At 40.3% G+C, this 15,275-nt stretch overlaps 1 protein-coding gene across 1 annotated transcript in view; it reads right to left on the bottom strand.

Annotated features, from left to right (window-relative positions):
• DSTYK (dual serine/threonine and tyrosine protein kinase) overlaps positions 1-15,275 on the bottom strand; it is a 74,864-nt gene that overhangs the window by 52,361 nt on the left and 7,228 nt on the right. Inside the window, exon 2 of the mRNA XM_027870685.1 lies at positions 2,131-2,710. Coding sequence (XP_027726486.1) covers positions 2,131-2,710 — 580 coding nt within the window. The remainder of the gene's footprint in view (positions 1-2,130; positions 2,711-15,275) is intronic.

Here is a 15,275-nt window from a genome sequence, read left to right as displayed (position 1 = left end):
TTCTAACTTTCACCTCTAATTCTAGACCCTAAAACAAATTAATGACATGTGTACAACTTGGTTCCAGTAAATCAGGAATACTACTAAGAAATACAACCTAAGAATCTAACGAGCCATTTCTATGTTAAAATGCTATCAGCCCCTAAATTCACAAGCTACTTGGCTGTTATTACCCTTGGTACACATAAGTGCAATCTACAGAGCTCATTCAGTTATTTTTTAACTAAAAGTTTGTATTTAACACCTCCTGGGAGCAAAGGAGGCCAGTTTCCCCAATTTCAGGTCCTGAGGCATAACTAGAAAGAAAAAGTTTGAAGACCTTCACCTTGAAAACTCTGGTCATGTTTAAGTGCTTTGGGGTCTTTGTATTTTTGTCCTGGATAGAAATTAGAACTGAGAGGGTTAAAAAAGCAGCTCAGAAGTCAGGTTAGGAAGGAAGGAAGGAAATGAAGAGGGGAGAAAGGGAGATTTTATTAATCACTTGCTATATGCTAGCCACCATGCTAAGCTCTGAGGATACAAAGTATAAGCAAAAAAGAAAGACAGTCTATGCCTTCAAAGAACTTACTTTCTAATGGGAAAAGACAACACACAAAAGGGGGTCACAAACACAAAAAAGTGGAGTCATACTTTCCTCAAAAAAAAAAAGCATAATTTCTGACTCAGGCACAATTTTTGGTAATTCATTAGCACCAAATAGCCTTCCTTTCCTAAAATACACCAGGTGACCAGGTCCTGTAATGAGAACAAAGTATAACAAATGTATAGCCAAAGTACTGCACTGATTATCTACAAAATATCAAAAACAGCAAATAACAACAGCTAACATTTACATAGTGCCTTCTACATGCCAGATACTTTACAAATTATTTCATGTGATCCTCACAACAACCCTGAGAGGTGGATGTTATTATTATTCCCATTTTACAGAACAGGAAACTGAGGCAAATGGAGGTTAAGTGATTTGCCCAGGATCACTTGGCTAGTTAAGCTAGTTAATTGCCTAAGGCCAGATTTGAACAGAGGTTTCCCGGATTTCAAGCCCACAGCTCTATCCACTCAGCCACCTAGCTGCCCCAAGAACTAGGACCTCTGACACCTTGGTTGAGACTCTTCACGAGCCACCAAAAAGAACCATATGGGATGAGATGTCATGGATGGATCGCAATCTGCACCAGCTGACAGCCGAGATCGTGGAGCCTCTCAAGTACACATGACCTTCCCTCAAGCCCAAACTTCGCATTCCTTCTTTGACAACACAGCTCACAGCCGGAGGGCTACTGCACTTCGCTCCGTTTCCCTCCACCTCTATGAATGCCCTGGCTCACTTCTGCCATCGCCCCCGATCCTCCTCTCTCTCCTCTCCACCTCCTGGCTTCCCTCAAGTCCCAAAGTCCCACTTTCTCCGAGAAGTTTTTCCAGAGAGCCCCCTGAACCTCGGGGAGTTCATTCTTTCCAAGTTATCTTTGTGAGAGTTGTCTGCACGCTGGCGTTCCCATTAAACTTGGGAGCTCCCTGAGAACAGGGACGGTCTTTTGCCTTTCTTTGTCGTCTCCAGCGCTTACCAGTGTCGGGCACATAGTTAGCCCTTAATAAATGCTACTTGATTGACTTCTCCACAGAATCATCTTTTCACTTTGGGGCATCCTACCCACCCTTCCACCTCCTTCCTGTCCGTCGCAAGCCCCCCACCCCGCCTCCAACTCACAGCTGGATTAACCCCCCAGCCCTTCTCTTTCCAAACTCAACCATCCCTTTCTCCACACTTCTTCCTCCCAGAAAACCATCCTTTGGTAACCCCAATGCGTTTGGGGGACCGACTGCCCCTGACACCGGAGGTCCACCCCCAGAAATTCCCCTCATTGCCCCGACCTGACAACCCGCAGGGCCCCCGCTCGCCCTTGACCCTGACACCCCGCAGAGCCCCACCCCCACCTCTGGCACCCCCGCAGGGCCCCGCCCCTCGGCCTATCCGCGGAGCCCCGCTCCCCTCCCTCTCCTTCCGCCTGCCGGGTCCTCGAGGTGCCTGAACACCTCCCTCCGTGCCTGCCCCCCGCGGCCGGTCCTCAGGGCCCGGAGGCGCGTCCCTCCTCACCCGCGTGCACGACCCGCGTCCCTCCTTACCCTTACCCGCGGAGACATCGCCGCCCGGGACTGGGGACAAAGGGGGGAAGCTGCAGTGGTAGGAGCACTGGATGTCGCCAAAGAACTTTTGGGTCTCGCTCAGGTTCTGTTGCAGCCGATTCAGGTAGAGGCGGTGGTGGGCGAAGGCCCGGCCCAGCTCCCGAGCCAGCCCGATGCCGCCGCCGCCGCCGGGGCCGGGGCCGGGGCCCGAGGCCGGGCCGCTCCCGCGCAGGGCCGTCCCACCCCCGCTGCCGGCGCCGCCGCCGCCCTCCATCTCCTCCGACCGCTCCGTCTTCGCGGCTCGGCCCCAGGCCGCCGGCCCGCCCGGCCTCCCGCCTCCCTTCTGCCCGCCCCCCAATGTGGAGAGAAGGGAGAGCCCCAGCCTCGCTACGCCCCAGCCCGCCCGCCCACCGGCTGCACGCCGCCCACCCACCCCCGGGCTTCCGTCACCCGCAGACGATAACAGACCAGCCCGCAGTGAGCCCACAACGGAACCTTTATTCACTCTGTCCAAGGGAGAGGGGGGGACGCGAGGGGAGTGACGCCGCCCCGCGAGGCAGCCTGGGACTTGTAGGCCGCTGTCAGGCTGCGAGAAAAGCGGGGATCTTTGAGAGGCTGCAGAGGGACTCTTGGGGCATGGGCTGGGGCCAACTTGAGCCGACTGTTAAATTTTCAATGTGAGCGTTTAAGTCTGGGAAATCAGCTTGATTGATTGTTTTGTTGATTGCTTAGACTTAAGAAAATGAGGGAGAAAATGTTCATAATGGAAATTAAACTTTAAAGCGTGTCCTGCATACATTTTCCCCCCAGAGAACCAGCTGTTAAACATTTACCAGCACACAGAATCCAGCTTACAAATATATTATTCATTCTTTCCTCATTCAAAACTTCCATGCCTCAATTCAATTCAACAAACATTTATTAAGCAACTACTGTATGCAAGTCACTTTCCTAGGTATTATGGATGCTTAGACTTGTCCTCAAACAGCTGACACGGGGTCCTGAGTCAAAAGACCTCATTTCAAATCCTCCATCTTAGCTTAGTAGCTGTGTGATTCTGAGCAAGTCACTTAACCTCTGTCACCCTCAGTTTCCCCATAGATTTTTTGTGAGGCCCAAATGTGTAAAGTGCTTAGCAAACCTTAAAACATTCTATAAATGTTACTTAATATTTTGATTCAATTAAACTCCCCTCCCCCCACCTTTTTTTTTGTTTGTTTAAGGAAGAGGGAGAACTTCAAGCTCCAACCCGAGGCAAAAATGGAATGCACTCATTGAAATCATATCTAAAGATATTTAAAACAGAGAAAATTTTGCCATTAAGGATATCATTGTCCCAGTGAGGGGAGCTAGGTGATACAGTGGTCTGGAGTCTAGAAAACCTGAGTTCAGATTTTACCTGATCCCAGCCATGCCACTTAATCTGCTGCCTGCCTCGGTTTCCTCAACTGAAAAATGGGGATAATAAAAGTATCTACTCACAGTGTTGTTGGGAGGATCAAATGAGATAATATTTGTAAAGCACTTAGCACAGTTCCTGGCACATAATAGGCACTTAATAAATGTTTCCTTCCTTCTTGTGATGATTCCAAAAGTAGGCTTTTAATCATTCATTTTCTCAAAAAAACATTTATTAAGCTCTTCCTATTTTCAATGCAGACTCCTCTAAAGTCCACCTCTGATTCACCACATCATAGATGTGACCCTGATTTCTTAAGTCTGTATCAGTGGAGGGCAAGTTCTCTGGGGATAAGGAGAGAGAGAGAAACTACCTAGCCACAGTGTTTTCCTATTTAGGTCAAATGTGTTTGTGTGTGTGTGTATTTAAAACAGAATGTGAATTTACAAGTCCTAGGAGAAACAAAACCAAATAAATATTATTGCATGTGCTTAATATCTACAAGGCATTGTAGCTATAAAGTACACAAGATAATGCCCTCTGAGGAATGTTCATAAATGAATGAAAATTTAAATAGCAAGACAGGATGTCAATAGATGCATCTGAGGATGGTGGAAAGCGCTCTAGACTCAGAGTCAGGAAAACCTGCCTTTGAATCTCACTCTTAACACTTAGTAGCTTTGTGACTATGGGCAAGTCATCTCATTTCTCTGGCACCCTCAAGATGCTAGGAGAAAGCAAGGTGAGTGCCCCATGGTGAGTTGGAACAAGAACCTCACAGATGGACAGGCCTACATGAGTAGGCCTTGAAGTTCTCCCTCTTCCTATGTGAGTTGATAAGATAACAGATCCATTTGAGTATTATTATTATTAATAACAGTAATTAGTGATTCATAGGTTTGCAGGATATTAGAAGTAGAAGGATCTTCAAAGATTATCAAATCAAACTGCCTCATTTCAGAGATTAAGAAAATAAGACCCAAAGAAATGGAATGATTTACCTGAGGTCACACACCTAGAAAACGACAGGGATGAGTTCTGAGCACAGACCTCCAATCCCAGTACCCACTTTAGAGAGTTATCTTCAAATTCTTGAAGACCTGGGCTCTGACATAGGCTGTGTCATTCAGTCGAAGTCATTTAACCTCTTGGTGCCCCTACACATCTGTCGAGGATGATAAGTTGCAGAATAGTTGTTCATATGAATTGATAGAAGGGATTTAAGAGTTTCCTACACCAAAGAAATCACAGGAAGCGGAGGACAGAAGGTAACAAGAATTTCGAGCTGACTTGGATTAGGAAGGTTGTAAGTGAGGAGATAGAATCTGAGTCAGATCTTGAAGAATGGGTGAGGCTGGAAGAAGAGTAACGGATATTTCGCAGCACCTTTAATTTGGTGCCAAACTTTACATACATTTTCCCATTTAAGCTTCTTGATAACGCTGACAAGTAGATTCTATCGATGTTATTGTCCTCATTTTAGAGATGGGGGAGCTGAGGCTCAGCAAGGCCAAGTGACTGGTCCATGGTCACACAGCTTGTAAGAATGAGAGGCAGTGTTTGAACCAGTTCTTCCTAACTACCCGTCCAACCATCCAATCTGTTATTCCCCATGCTTGTTTCTCCCATTTTTTCTGACTAGGTATAGAGGAGGGAGAAACACATTCCAGGCGGGTTAGTAAAAGGTTTGAAAACAAAAACTATGTGGTTATGAAATAGGCATTTTTCATGCACTAAGGAAAAGCATCACTTGTTTCCTACTGTAGAGAAGCTCAAAAGATGAGATCCTCCCCGGCCTAAAAATAAGCTGAATTCCCAACCAGTAAAATAAACCTTTCATTCAAGTATCTAACACTAATTGCAAAATGAACTTACACAGTAACAGAGGAGATTTATGCTAGATACAAGGAAGGATTTTCTGATGATGTGGATTATTAATCTCTAAAGTGAGTTAAAGAGACAGTCTAAGAACTATTTTCTAGAGTTTTAATCATAGGTGTGACACTAGAAAGTATGCTGGATATGGCATCTGATGAGCTGAATTTAAACCCTGCCTCTACTACTTAACTACCTGTATTACCTTGGTCAAGTCATTTCACCATTATAGATCTCAGTTTCCTTATTGTTTTTTGGTTTGGAGTTTTTTGTTTGTTTTTTTGGGGGGGGGGAGGCAATCAAGGTTAAGTGACTTACCCAGGGTCACACAGATAGTAAGTGTCTGCGGTCAAATTTGAACTCAGGTCCTTCTGACTTCAGGGCCAGTGCTCTATCCATTGTACTACCTAGCTGCCCCTGATTTCCTTATTTGTAAAATGTTCTAGTTTTGACTAGAACTCTATCAACGGTTTTTAACCTGAGGTCCACATACTGTCTATGGGTAAATTTCAGAGTTCATTTCCCATGAACTTGGATAGGAAAAATATTTTTATAACTGTATTTCGATATAATTGAGTTCCTTCATAATCCTTTGTATTTAATTTTGTGCACTTAAAAACATTATCCTGAGAAGGAATCCATGGTCTTCGTCAGACTGCCAAAGGAATCCATGACAGAAACATGGTGAAGAACTCCCAGGCAAGATGGCCTTTGAAGTTCCTTCTACTTCTCGATCTATATTCCTGTTATTCTATGTCTAAATGGCTTCTCAGTTCCTCTAGATCTAAATTTTTGTTCTTATTTTCTCTTCAGTCTGGGAATGGTTTAAATGAAAAAAAAAAACTGGCAATGTTCCCATCAGCTCCGGTATCCAAAAATAAGACAAGTACCCTCTCTTACACTTGCCCTCCTATTCTGCCCAGCTGCATTAATGAATGATACTGAGAATTTTTATTTTTTCAAATTGCGAACAAAAAGATTATATTCCTGTTTCATTTGTTTTTACATTTTATGATAATTTACATACCAAGGTTTATTAAGTTGGAGGCTATTTATTCATAAAACTCAGATTTTAAATGTACTGTACTTAATTATGCATCAAAAATCATTGCACTACTGCTGATGAATATTTCATCAGTGGCATTCTTGGCTGTCAAGATTCAGAGCGGTGGAAGAAAGGACAGTCAATTAGAGGGAATTTATAAAATCCTGTCCTCAGAAAATGCCTGGTCAGGCTCAAGAGAAGACTAGAAGTATTTCCAGGACATTTTGAGAGAATCTATCCCGAAAGATTATGAAAAATGTCAGATGCATAAGATGGCACCCATTGCAGAGGTCAGATACATCTGTTTCTAAAGTAGGAATGACTTTTTAGCCTTGTCTGCATCTGAGCAGCACTATGATATGTAAATAAATACCCAGTTTTGTTTTCTTTAATTCTGTACTTGGAACACTGAATTATTTAGTATGTGTGTCTTAAGCTCAAAGATTCCTGTCATGTCATACCTCTAATAGTAAAAAGTTGGGTGCTGGGCAGGAATAGTCTGGTGAGGGATCTTGAAATTGAAAAAGAAAGTTGATGAGGTCTATTCTTCTTAGACATGAAAATGTTTTCCCTCTACAAATTATGGAGCAGCTATCCTGACTGACCTATCACCCTTTTGGCTTTTGCTCTTCTTTTTTATATATTTATTTAATATTTCTCCCCAATTACGTGTAAAAACGATTTATAACATTCATTTTTTTAAATTTTGAGTTCCAAATTCTATCCCTCCCTGCCCCCTTCATTTAGAAAGCAAACAATCTGATTAGGTTATAAATATGCAGTCATGCAAAACATTTTCACATTTGTCAAATTCTGAAAGAAAACACAGATTTAAAAAAAAACAAGAAAAATAAAGTAAAAACATTATGCTTTGATCTGCATTCATACTCCATCAGTTCTTTCTCTGGAGATGGATAGCATTTTTCATGTTAAGTTCTTCAGAATTGTCTTGGCTCATTGTATCACTGAGAATAGCTAAGTCACAGTTGATCATTATACAATATTGCTGTTAACCATGTACAGCGTTCTGGTTCTGCTCATTCCACTTTACATCGATTGATGTAAATCTTTCCAGGTTTTTCTGAGAGCATCCTGCTTGTCATTTCTTGTAGTATTCCATCACAGTCATGTACCACAACTTGTTCAGTCATTCCCCAGTTAATGGGCATCCCCTCAATTTCCAATTCTTTGCCACTACTAAAAGAGCTGCTATAATACATATATGTCCTTTTTTGTTTAATCTATTTGGAATACAGACCTAGTGGTGGTATTGCTGGGTCAAAGGATATGCAAAGGTTGATAGCTCTTTGTTTTGCCCTTTTTATCTAACAGTGCTTGGTAGACACAAAATCAGTTAAAATGAGCTGAGTCACTAGAATAAATGCAAGCTTAGATTGCTCAGGGTTTATGTTCCTAGGTCACAGCTAGGAACTGTGTTTGAGTATAAGACTTTTTACAGGGAAAAATACATAGCTGAATATGGGACTGTTTTTACAGGGAAAGAAAACAATAATGAAATCCACCTTTATTTCATCAGAAAGCAGTTGAGAAAATACATCTCACTTTGTGAGACACAATTCCAGAGCTAGAGTTTGATGATAAAATAAACTGCAAGGGTATTCATAGGCCCATTCATTCAGATAATTGTATCCCATGTCATGGATAGGAACTATATAGTAACATCTTTTTAACAAATCATTTTTATTGATATCTTTGTTTTAATATATATCACGTAGATGTCTCTCACATCTCTCTTCCTTCCCCATCCCAGAGAAACATACATTATAATAAAGAATTTTTTTTAAAAAGAAAGAAAAAGAGAAGAGAAAAAAATTCAGTAAAAATAATTAACACATCAAACAGATGATATTAAACACAACATCCCACATCTGTGACTGAACTTCTGTCAGAAATTGGGAAGACTGTCTTCTTATATCTCTTCTTTGCAGGCATTCTTGATTTTTATAATTTCACAAAGTTGTTTTGATTGTGGTGTGGTCCTTGTACTTTTCACTTACATTGTTGCAGTTCATGTATGTAAAGTTTTCCTAGCTGTGCTTACTTCAGTATGTATCAGTTCATGTAAATCTATACTTCTCTGTATTCCTTATGCTCATTGCTTCTTACAGCATTGTAATACTTTATTACATTCATGTACCACAATTTGTTTATTCATTCTTCAATCGATGGGCATCTATTTTGTTTCTAATTCTTTGCTACAGTAAAAAGTGCCACTAAAAATGTTTTGGTATATATGAATCCTTTCTTTTGGAAATGTCCTCTTCAGGGTATATGCCTAAAGTGGAATCTCTAGGTCTGGACATTGTGGCAATGTTGAAGGAGATGTGGAGAGATGGGTACACTAATGCATTTTTGGCAGAGCCATTAATAGGTACAACCATTCTGTCAGTCAACAAGTCAGGCAATAGTCAACAAGAATTTATTAAGTACCTACTATGTGCTTAGCACTAAACTACCATTGATGATACAGAAGAAAGCGATACAAAGAAAAGCAAAAGACAGTCACTGCTCTCAAGGGGTTATAGTCTAGTGGGGGAAACAACTTGAAAATATTCAGGATATATTAGATATATTCAGGATAAATTAGAGCTAATCAACAGACATAAGACACTTGTATTAAGGGGGACTAGGAAATGCTTCTTGTAGAAGGTGAGCTTTTAGCTGGGACTTGAAGGAAGCAAAGGAAACCAGGAAACAAAGATGCTCTTAAGAGGGAGAGAATTCCAGGCATAGAGGATAGACAATGAAGATGCCCAGAGTTGAACTGAGAGATGGAATGTCCTGTTCAAGGAACAGCAAGGAGGCCAGTGTCACTGAACCACAGAGGATGGGAGGGAGAGGGGCAAAGTAAAGGATGGGGCAGCTAGGTGGCTCAGTGAATAGAGCACCGGCCCTGGAGTCAGGAGGACCTGAGTTCAAATGCAGCTTCAGACACATAACACTCATTAGCTGTGTGACTCTGGGCAAGTCACTTAAATCCAATTGCCTCACACAAAAAAGAAGAAGAAGAAGACTAGAAAGGTAGGAGGGGTCCAGATTAGAAAGACTTTTAAAGCCAAACAGAAGATATTCTGGAGGTGATAGGAAGCCATTGAAGTTTATTGAATTGGGAACTGAGATAGGAGGAGAGGCAGAGAACATGGTGAAACCTGTACTTTAGAAAGATCAGTTTGAACGTAACTAGTATGAATGTGTTTTGCATGACCGCATGTATAACCTGTATCGAGTTGCTTGCCTTCTCAATGAGGGTGGGTGGGGAGGAAGGAAGGGAGAAAATTTGGAACCCAAAGTTTTAAAAACAAGTGTTAAAAATTGTTTTCACATGCAACTGGGAAATAAGATATGCAGTGGGATATAGAAATCTATCTTGCCCTACACGAAAATAGAAGGGGAAGGGGATAAAAGAAGGGGAGGGAGATAGAAGGGAGGGCAGATTAGGGGATAGGGTATTCAGAATGCATGCCATCTTGGGGTGGGGAGAGGGTTGAGATGGGGAGAAAATTTGGAACTCAAAATCTTGTGGAAGTGAATGTGGAAAACTAAACACAAATAAATTAATAAAATCTGAAAGAAAAAAACAATAGAAAAAAAAGATCAGTTTGATAGCTGAGCAGAAAATGGACTGGAGTGGGGAGAGACTTGAGGTAGGGAGACCAACCAGCAGCTATTTTGATAGTCCATGTGGGAGGTCTGCGTCAGGGTGGTGGCAGTGTCAGGGCAAAGAAAGAGGAAAGAGCTATTATGAAAGTAAAATCAGCAAGATTTGGTAAGAGATTTGATATTGGAGGTGAGAGAGAGGAATGAAGGATGATACCTGGGTTGTGAGCCTGGGTGACCTGGAGAATAGTAATGTACTCAAAAGTATTAGGGAAATGCAGAGGTGGAGAGGGTTCTCAGAGAAAGATACTGATTTCAGTTTTGAATATATTGAGTTTAAGATATCTACAAAACATCCAGCTTGAGATATCTGCATATTTTTAAAAATCAATAGATAAATGCTTTCTTGATGTCTTTTTTTCTTTTACACAGTTTATTTCCCAATGTCACCCCACTGCCATCAACAGTAGTCCCCTTCCCCATAACAGTTAAGCAAAACAAATACATTGGCCACATCTGGCAGTGTTTTCCTCATTTCACAACTATAATCCACCACCAATTCAACGTGTAGAAAGGAGGGAGGTCTATTAAGATCTGTCCTCCGAAGTTGCAATTGGTTACAGCACTGATCAGAGTTCTAAAGGGTTTTGAAGTTCTGAAGTTCTTTCTCTGTCGTTTTTCTTTACATTAAGGTCATTATGTCCATTGTCCTCCTAATTCTGCTTACTTTGAGCTACATCTCTTCAAACAAGTCAAGTCTTCCAAAGTTTCTCTGAATTCTTCTTATTCATTGTTTCTTACAGCACAATAATATTTCATACTCAGCAATTCATTCACCCACTGGGTGAGTGGGTACTCACTGTGTCTCCCAATTTTTGTTATCACAAAAACTGTTGTTCTGTGGGGATCTGGTAATATAGAATTTAGGCTGGCTGTTTCAGCCAGGCTGGTAGCCCTGAGGAGTATGGGTCCTGGTGTGAGCCAAACAGAAACTGGCACTCCTGGCTTTGTACTTGAACTTAGTGGGATAGATGTTATGTAGAAATTGAGTTAAACTGTAAGTTTTAGCCCTGCCCCCTCCCCAGGGACTGAAATGGTGTAAGGGGGGGAAATATATATATATATATATATTTTTTTTTTAAGGCTATTGGGGTTAAGTGACTTGCCCAGAGTCAGACAGCTAATAAGTATCTGAGATCGCATTTGAACTCAGGTCCTTCTGACTCCAAGGCTAGTGCTCTATCTGCTGCACCACCTAGCTTCCCCAAGGGGGGAATAGATGCCTGAAGTATTGGGAAATGTTTGTAAGTTTGTTCTTGTTATATTTTTGAAGTAAATATACCTTTGTAAAAAACAAACAAACAAACAAACAAGCAAACAAAAAAGTGTTATTGTAAATATGGGTCCTTTGCCTTCATCTTTGAACTCTTTGGGGTAGATTATCTTTAGAGATGTTGCTGGGCCAAAGTTGTTTGACAAAGTTCAGTGATTTCCAATATAGTTCCAAATTGTTTTCCAGAATCAGCTGGACCAATTCACAGCTCTAATATCAGTACATTGATACACTTTCTCGTAGCTCCTCCAACACTTACCGTTTTCATCTTATGTCATCTTTGTGCATCTGATGAGCGTGAAGCAAAACCTCAGGGTTGTTTTAGTTGCATTTGTCTTATATTACTAGTAATTTGAAACATTCATTAATCTGATTGTTGATATTATGTAACTGCATCTTGAAAGACCAGTATCTTAGAGCACAATGTGATTTAAAAAAAAAAAAAAAAGGACCCTGGATTTGGAATCAGAAGACCTGATTTGAGTTCCAGCTTTATTACTTGCTAGCTAAGGAAAAGTCACTTTAACTCTCTAAGCCTAAATTTCCTCTTCTGTAAAAAGGGAATAATAATACTTATAGAACCTATCTCATAAAGTTGTTATGAAGATCAAATAATATAATGTATGTAAATAAGCAAGATAGATATTTGCTGCAGTGCGTTGGAAATACTGTATAAGGCAAGTTTGGATTGAAATTTTTTTTAAATGGAAACAGTCCTTTGTCTCCCTATCACTCTGGGTAGGATTCCCTCATGCCCTTTGGCTATGAGATAATCCCTGAAAATGATTTCTGATAGAAGCATTCATACTCTAGAATGAGATCTCACATGTGATAGTATGATTCTGTCTTCCCAGGAGAGGCTGTTTGATATTATTGTCTTTCCTCTCTCTTTTAAGTCACAAGATCGTCAGTGGGTTTGTTTTTTTTCTAGCTGTTGACATCTTTTTTTCTGGTTTATAGAGTAGTTTTCCATTCTTTTCCTGGCAACAAGATTGGGAGGTAGCCAGGCTGAGACAACATAGGGAGAGCCATGGAAATTCTATGTTGGTTAATAAATGAAATTTAGGCCCCGATTTTCCATCCCTAAGCAAATGGTATATTTCATCAAAGAAGGGAAGTTATAACCTGCAGAGCTAGAAACCATTTTTATCATTGGAATAACCCAGTGATAGGAAGATGGGCTAAAAGGGCAGAAAAGTCATACTAGAAGACTGACCTAGTAATGGTCTGAAGAGAGGTGTCAGTGAAATGGAGGAAGGTAGAAGGAAAAATTTTAGTTTAAGGATTCAGATGTTCATCTTTATGCTACTGTAGACATGCTTCTAATATGGATTTTTTTTTGCCTATGTCATCTGTCCCCTATTGTGTTGATTCTTTTCTTTTTTTAAATTTAAAATTTTTTTAAATTAATTTATTTTGATTTATCAACAATCACTTCCATATGCTTTTGAGTTTAAAATTTTTCTCTCCCTTCCTCCTTACCACCCTCCCCAAGACGATGCACAATCTGGTACAGGCTATTCATATACATTCCTATTAAACATATTTTCGCATTAGTGATGTTGTAAGTAAGAATTAGAATCCATAGGAGGAATCACCAGAAAGGGGAAACAAAACTCAACAGAAGAAAAAAAAATTGCAAATAGTATGCTTCAATCTGCATTCAAACTCCATAGTTCTTTCTTTGCATGTGGATAGCATTTTGCTTCACGAGGCCTTTGGACATGTCTTAGATCCTTGTATTGCTGGGAAGGGTTAAATTTATCAATATTAGTCATCACACAATGTGGCTGTTACTGTTTACAATGTTCTCCTGGTTCTGCTCACTTCACTTGGCATCAATTCATTCAAGTCTTTCCAGGTTTTTCTGAAGTCAGCCTGTTCATCATTTCTTACAACACAATAGTATTCCATTATATTCATATACCATTCCTTGTTCAGCCATTCTCCAATTGATGGGCATCCTCTCAGTTTCCAATTCTTTGCCACCACAAAAAGAGCTGCTGTAAATATTTTTGTACATGGGGGTCATTTTCCCATTTGTATGATCTCTTTTGGATATAGCCCTAGAAGTGCTATTGCTGGGTCAAAAGGTATGCACATTTTTATAGCCCTTTGGGCATAGTTCCAAATTGCTCTCCCAAATGGTTGGATCAACTCCACCAACAATGCATTAGTGTTCCAATTTTCCCCCATCTTCTCCAACATTTATCATTTTCTTATTTTGTCATCTTGGCCATTCTGATAGGTGTGATGTGTACCTCAGAGTTGTTTTGATTTGCAATTCTCAAATCAGTAGTGATTTAGAGCATTTTTTCACGTGACTCTAGATTGCTTTTATTTCTTCATCTGAGAACTGCCTGTTCATATCCTTTGACCATTTATCAATTGGGGAATGACTTATATTATTATACATTTGACTTAATTCTCCATATATTTTAAAAATGAGGCCCTTATCAGAGAGACTGGTTATAAAAATTCTTTCCCAATTTTCTACTTTCCTTCTAATCTTGGTTGCATTGGCTTCGTTTGTGCAAAAACTTTTCAATTTAATGTAATCAAAGTTATCCATTTTGCTTTTCATAATGTTCTCTGTCTCCTGTTTGGTCATGAATTCTTCTGTTCTCCATAAATCTGATAGGTAAACTATTTCTTGCTCTCCCAGTTTGCTTATAGTATCAGCCTTTACATCTAAAGGCATTTTGACTTTATTTTGGTATATGGTGTGAGATTTTGATCTATGCCTAGTTTCTGCCCTACTCTCTTCCAGTTTTCCCAGCAGTTTTTTTCAAAGAGTGGGTTCTTATTCCAGAAGCTGGGGTCTTTGGGTTTATCAAATAATAGATTACTATAGTCATTGACTACTGTGTCTTGTATACTTAACCTATTCCACTCTTAGCCAGTACCAAGCAGTTTTGATGATTGCTGCTTTATAATAAAATTTAAGATCTGGAATGGCTAGGCTACCTTCCCCTACATTTCTTTTCATTAGTTCCCTTGATATTCTGGACCTTTTGTTCTTCCAAATGAATCTTGTTATTATTTTTTCTAACTCTATAAAATAATTTTTTGGTAGTTTGATTGGTATGGCACTGAACAAGTAAATTAGCTTAGGTAGAATTGTCATTTTTATTATATTAGCTTGGCCTACCCATGAGCAGCTGATATTTTTCCAGTTATTTAGATCTGATTTTATTTGTGTGAAAAGTGTTTTGTAATTGTGCTCATATAGTTCCTGGGTTTGTATCAGTAGGTAGACTCCTAAATATTTCATAATGTCTACAGTAACTTTAAATTGAATTTTTCTAATATGGATTTTTAGGAAATTCAAGGGAAAAAATGTTCTCCATTGCAAGTAAAAACATAAATCATCACAACATGATAAAATTATTTTGCCTTAAACTCCAAAATCTCTCCTAGTGTGCCATCCAGACCTCCACACATCTGGAGGGCTATGTTCAGTTTGGGGCACTATGTTTTGAAAAGAATATTTATTCAGTGGAGAGTATCCAGAAGAGAGTGACTGAGATTGTGACAGGAACTTAGAGATCATGACCTCCAAGGATTGGTTGAAGAAATTGGGGACAGAGAAGAGAAGATATAGGGGACCATAACAATTGCCTTTCAATATTTGAAAGGCTGTCACGGGAAAGAAATACTAAGTGTGTTTTGCTTGTCCTAGGAGGCAGAAGTAGGAGCAATGGGCAGAAGTTGCAGGAGCAGATTTGGCTCCGGGTAAGGAAATATTAACGATTAGAATTATCCAAAAGTGCAAGAGGCTGCCTCATGAAGTAGAGGGTTTCCCCCCATTAGCAATCTTCAAGCAAAGGCTAGATGACTACTTCTGCATCCTGGGCTGTCTTGATCAATGTCTGGCTACA

Source organism: Vombatus ursinus, unplaced genomic scaffold (genome assembly GCF_900497805.2).
Source record: "Vombatus ursinus unplaced genomic scaffold, bare-nosed wombat genome assembly UNPS02014798.1, whole genome shotgun sequence".
Lineage (NCBI taxonomy): Eukaryota > Metazoa > Chordata > Mammalia > Diprotodontia > Vombatidae > Vombatus > Vombatus ursinus.
The sequence above is the reverse complement of the archived record's forward strand: the minus strand, read 5'-3'. Positions and strand labels throughout refer to the sequence as shown.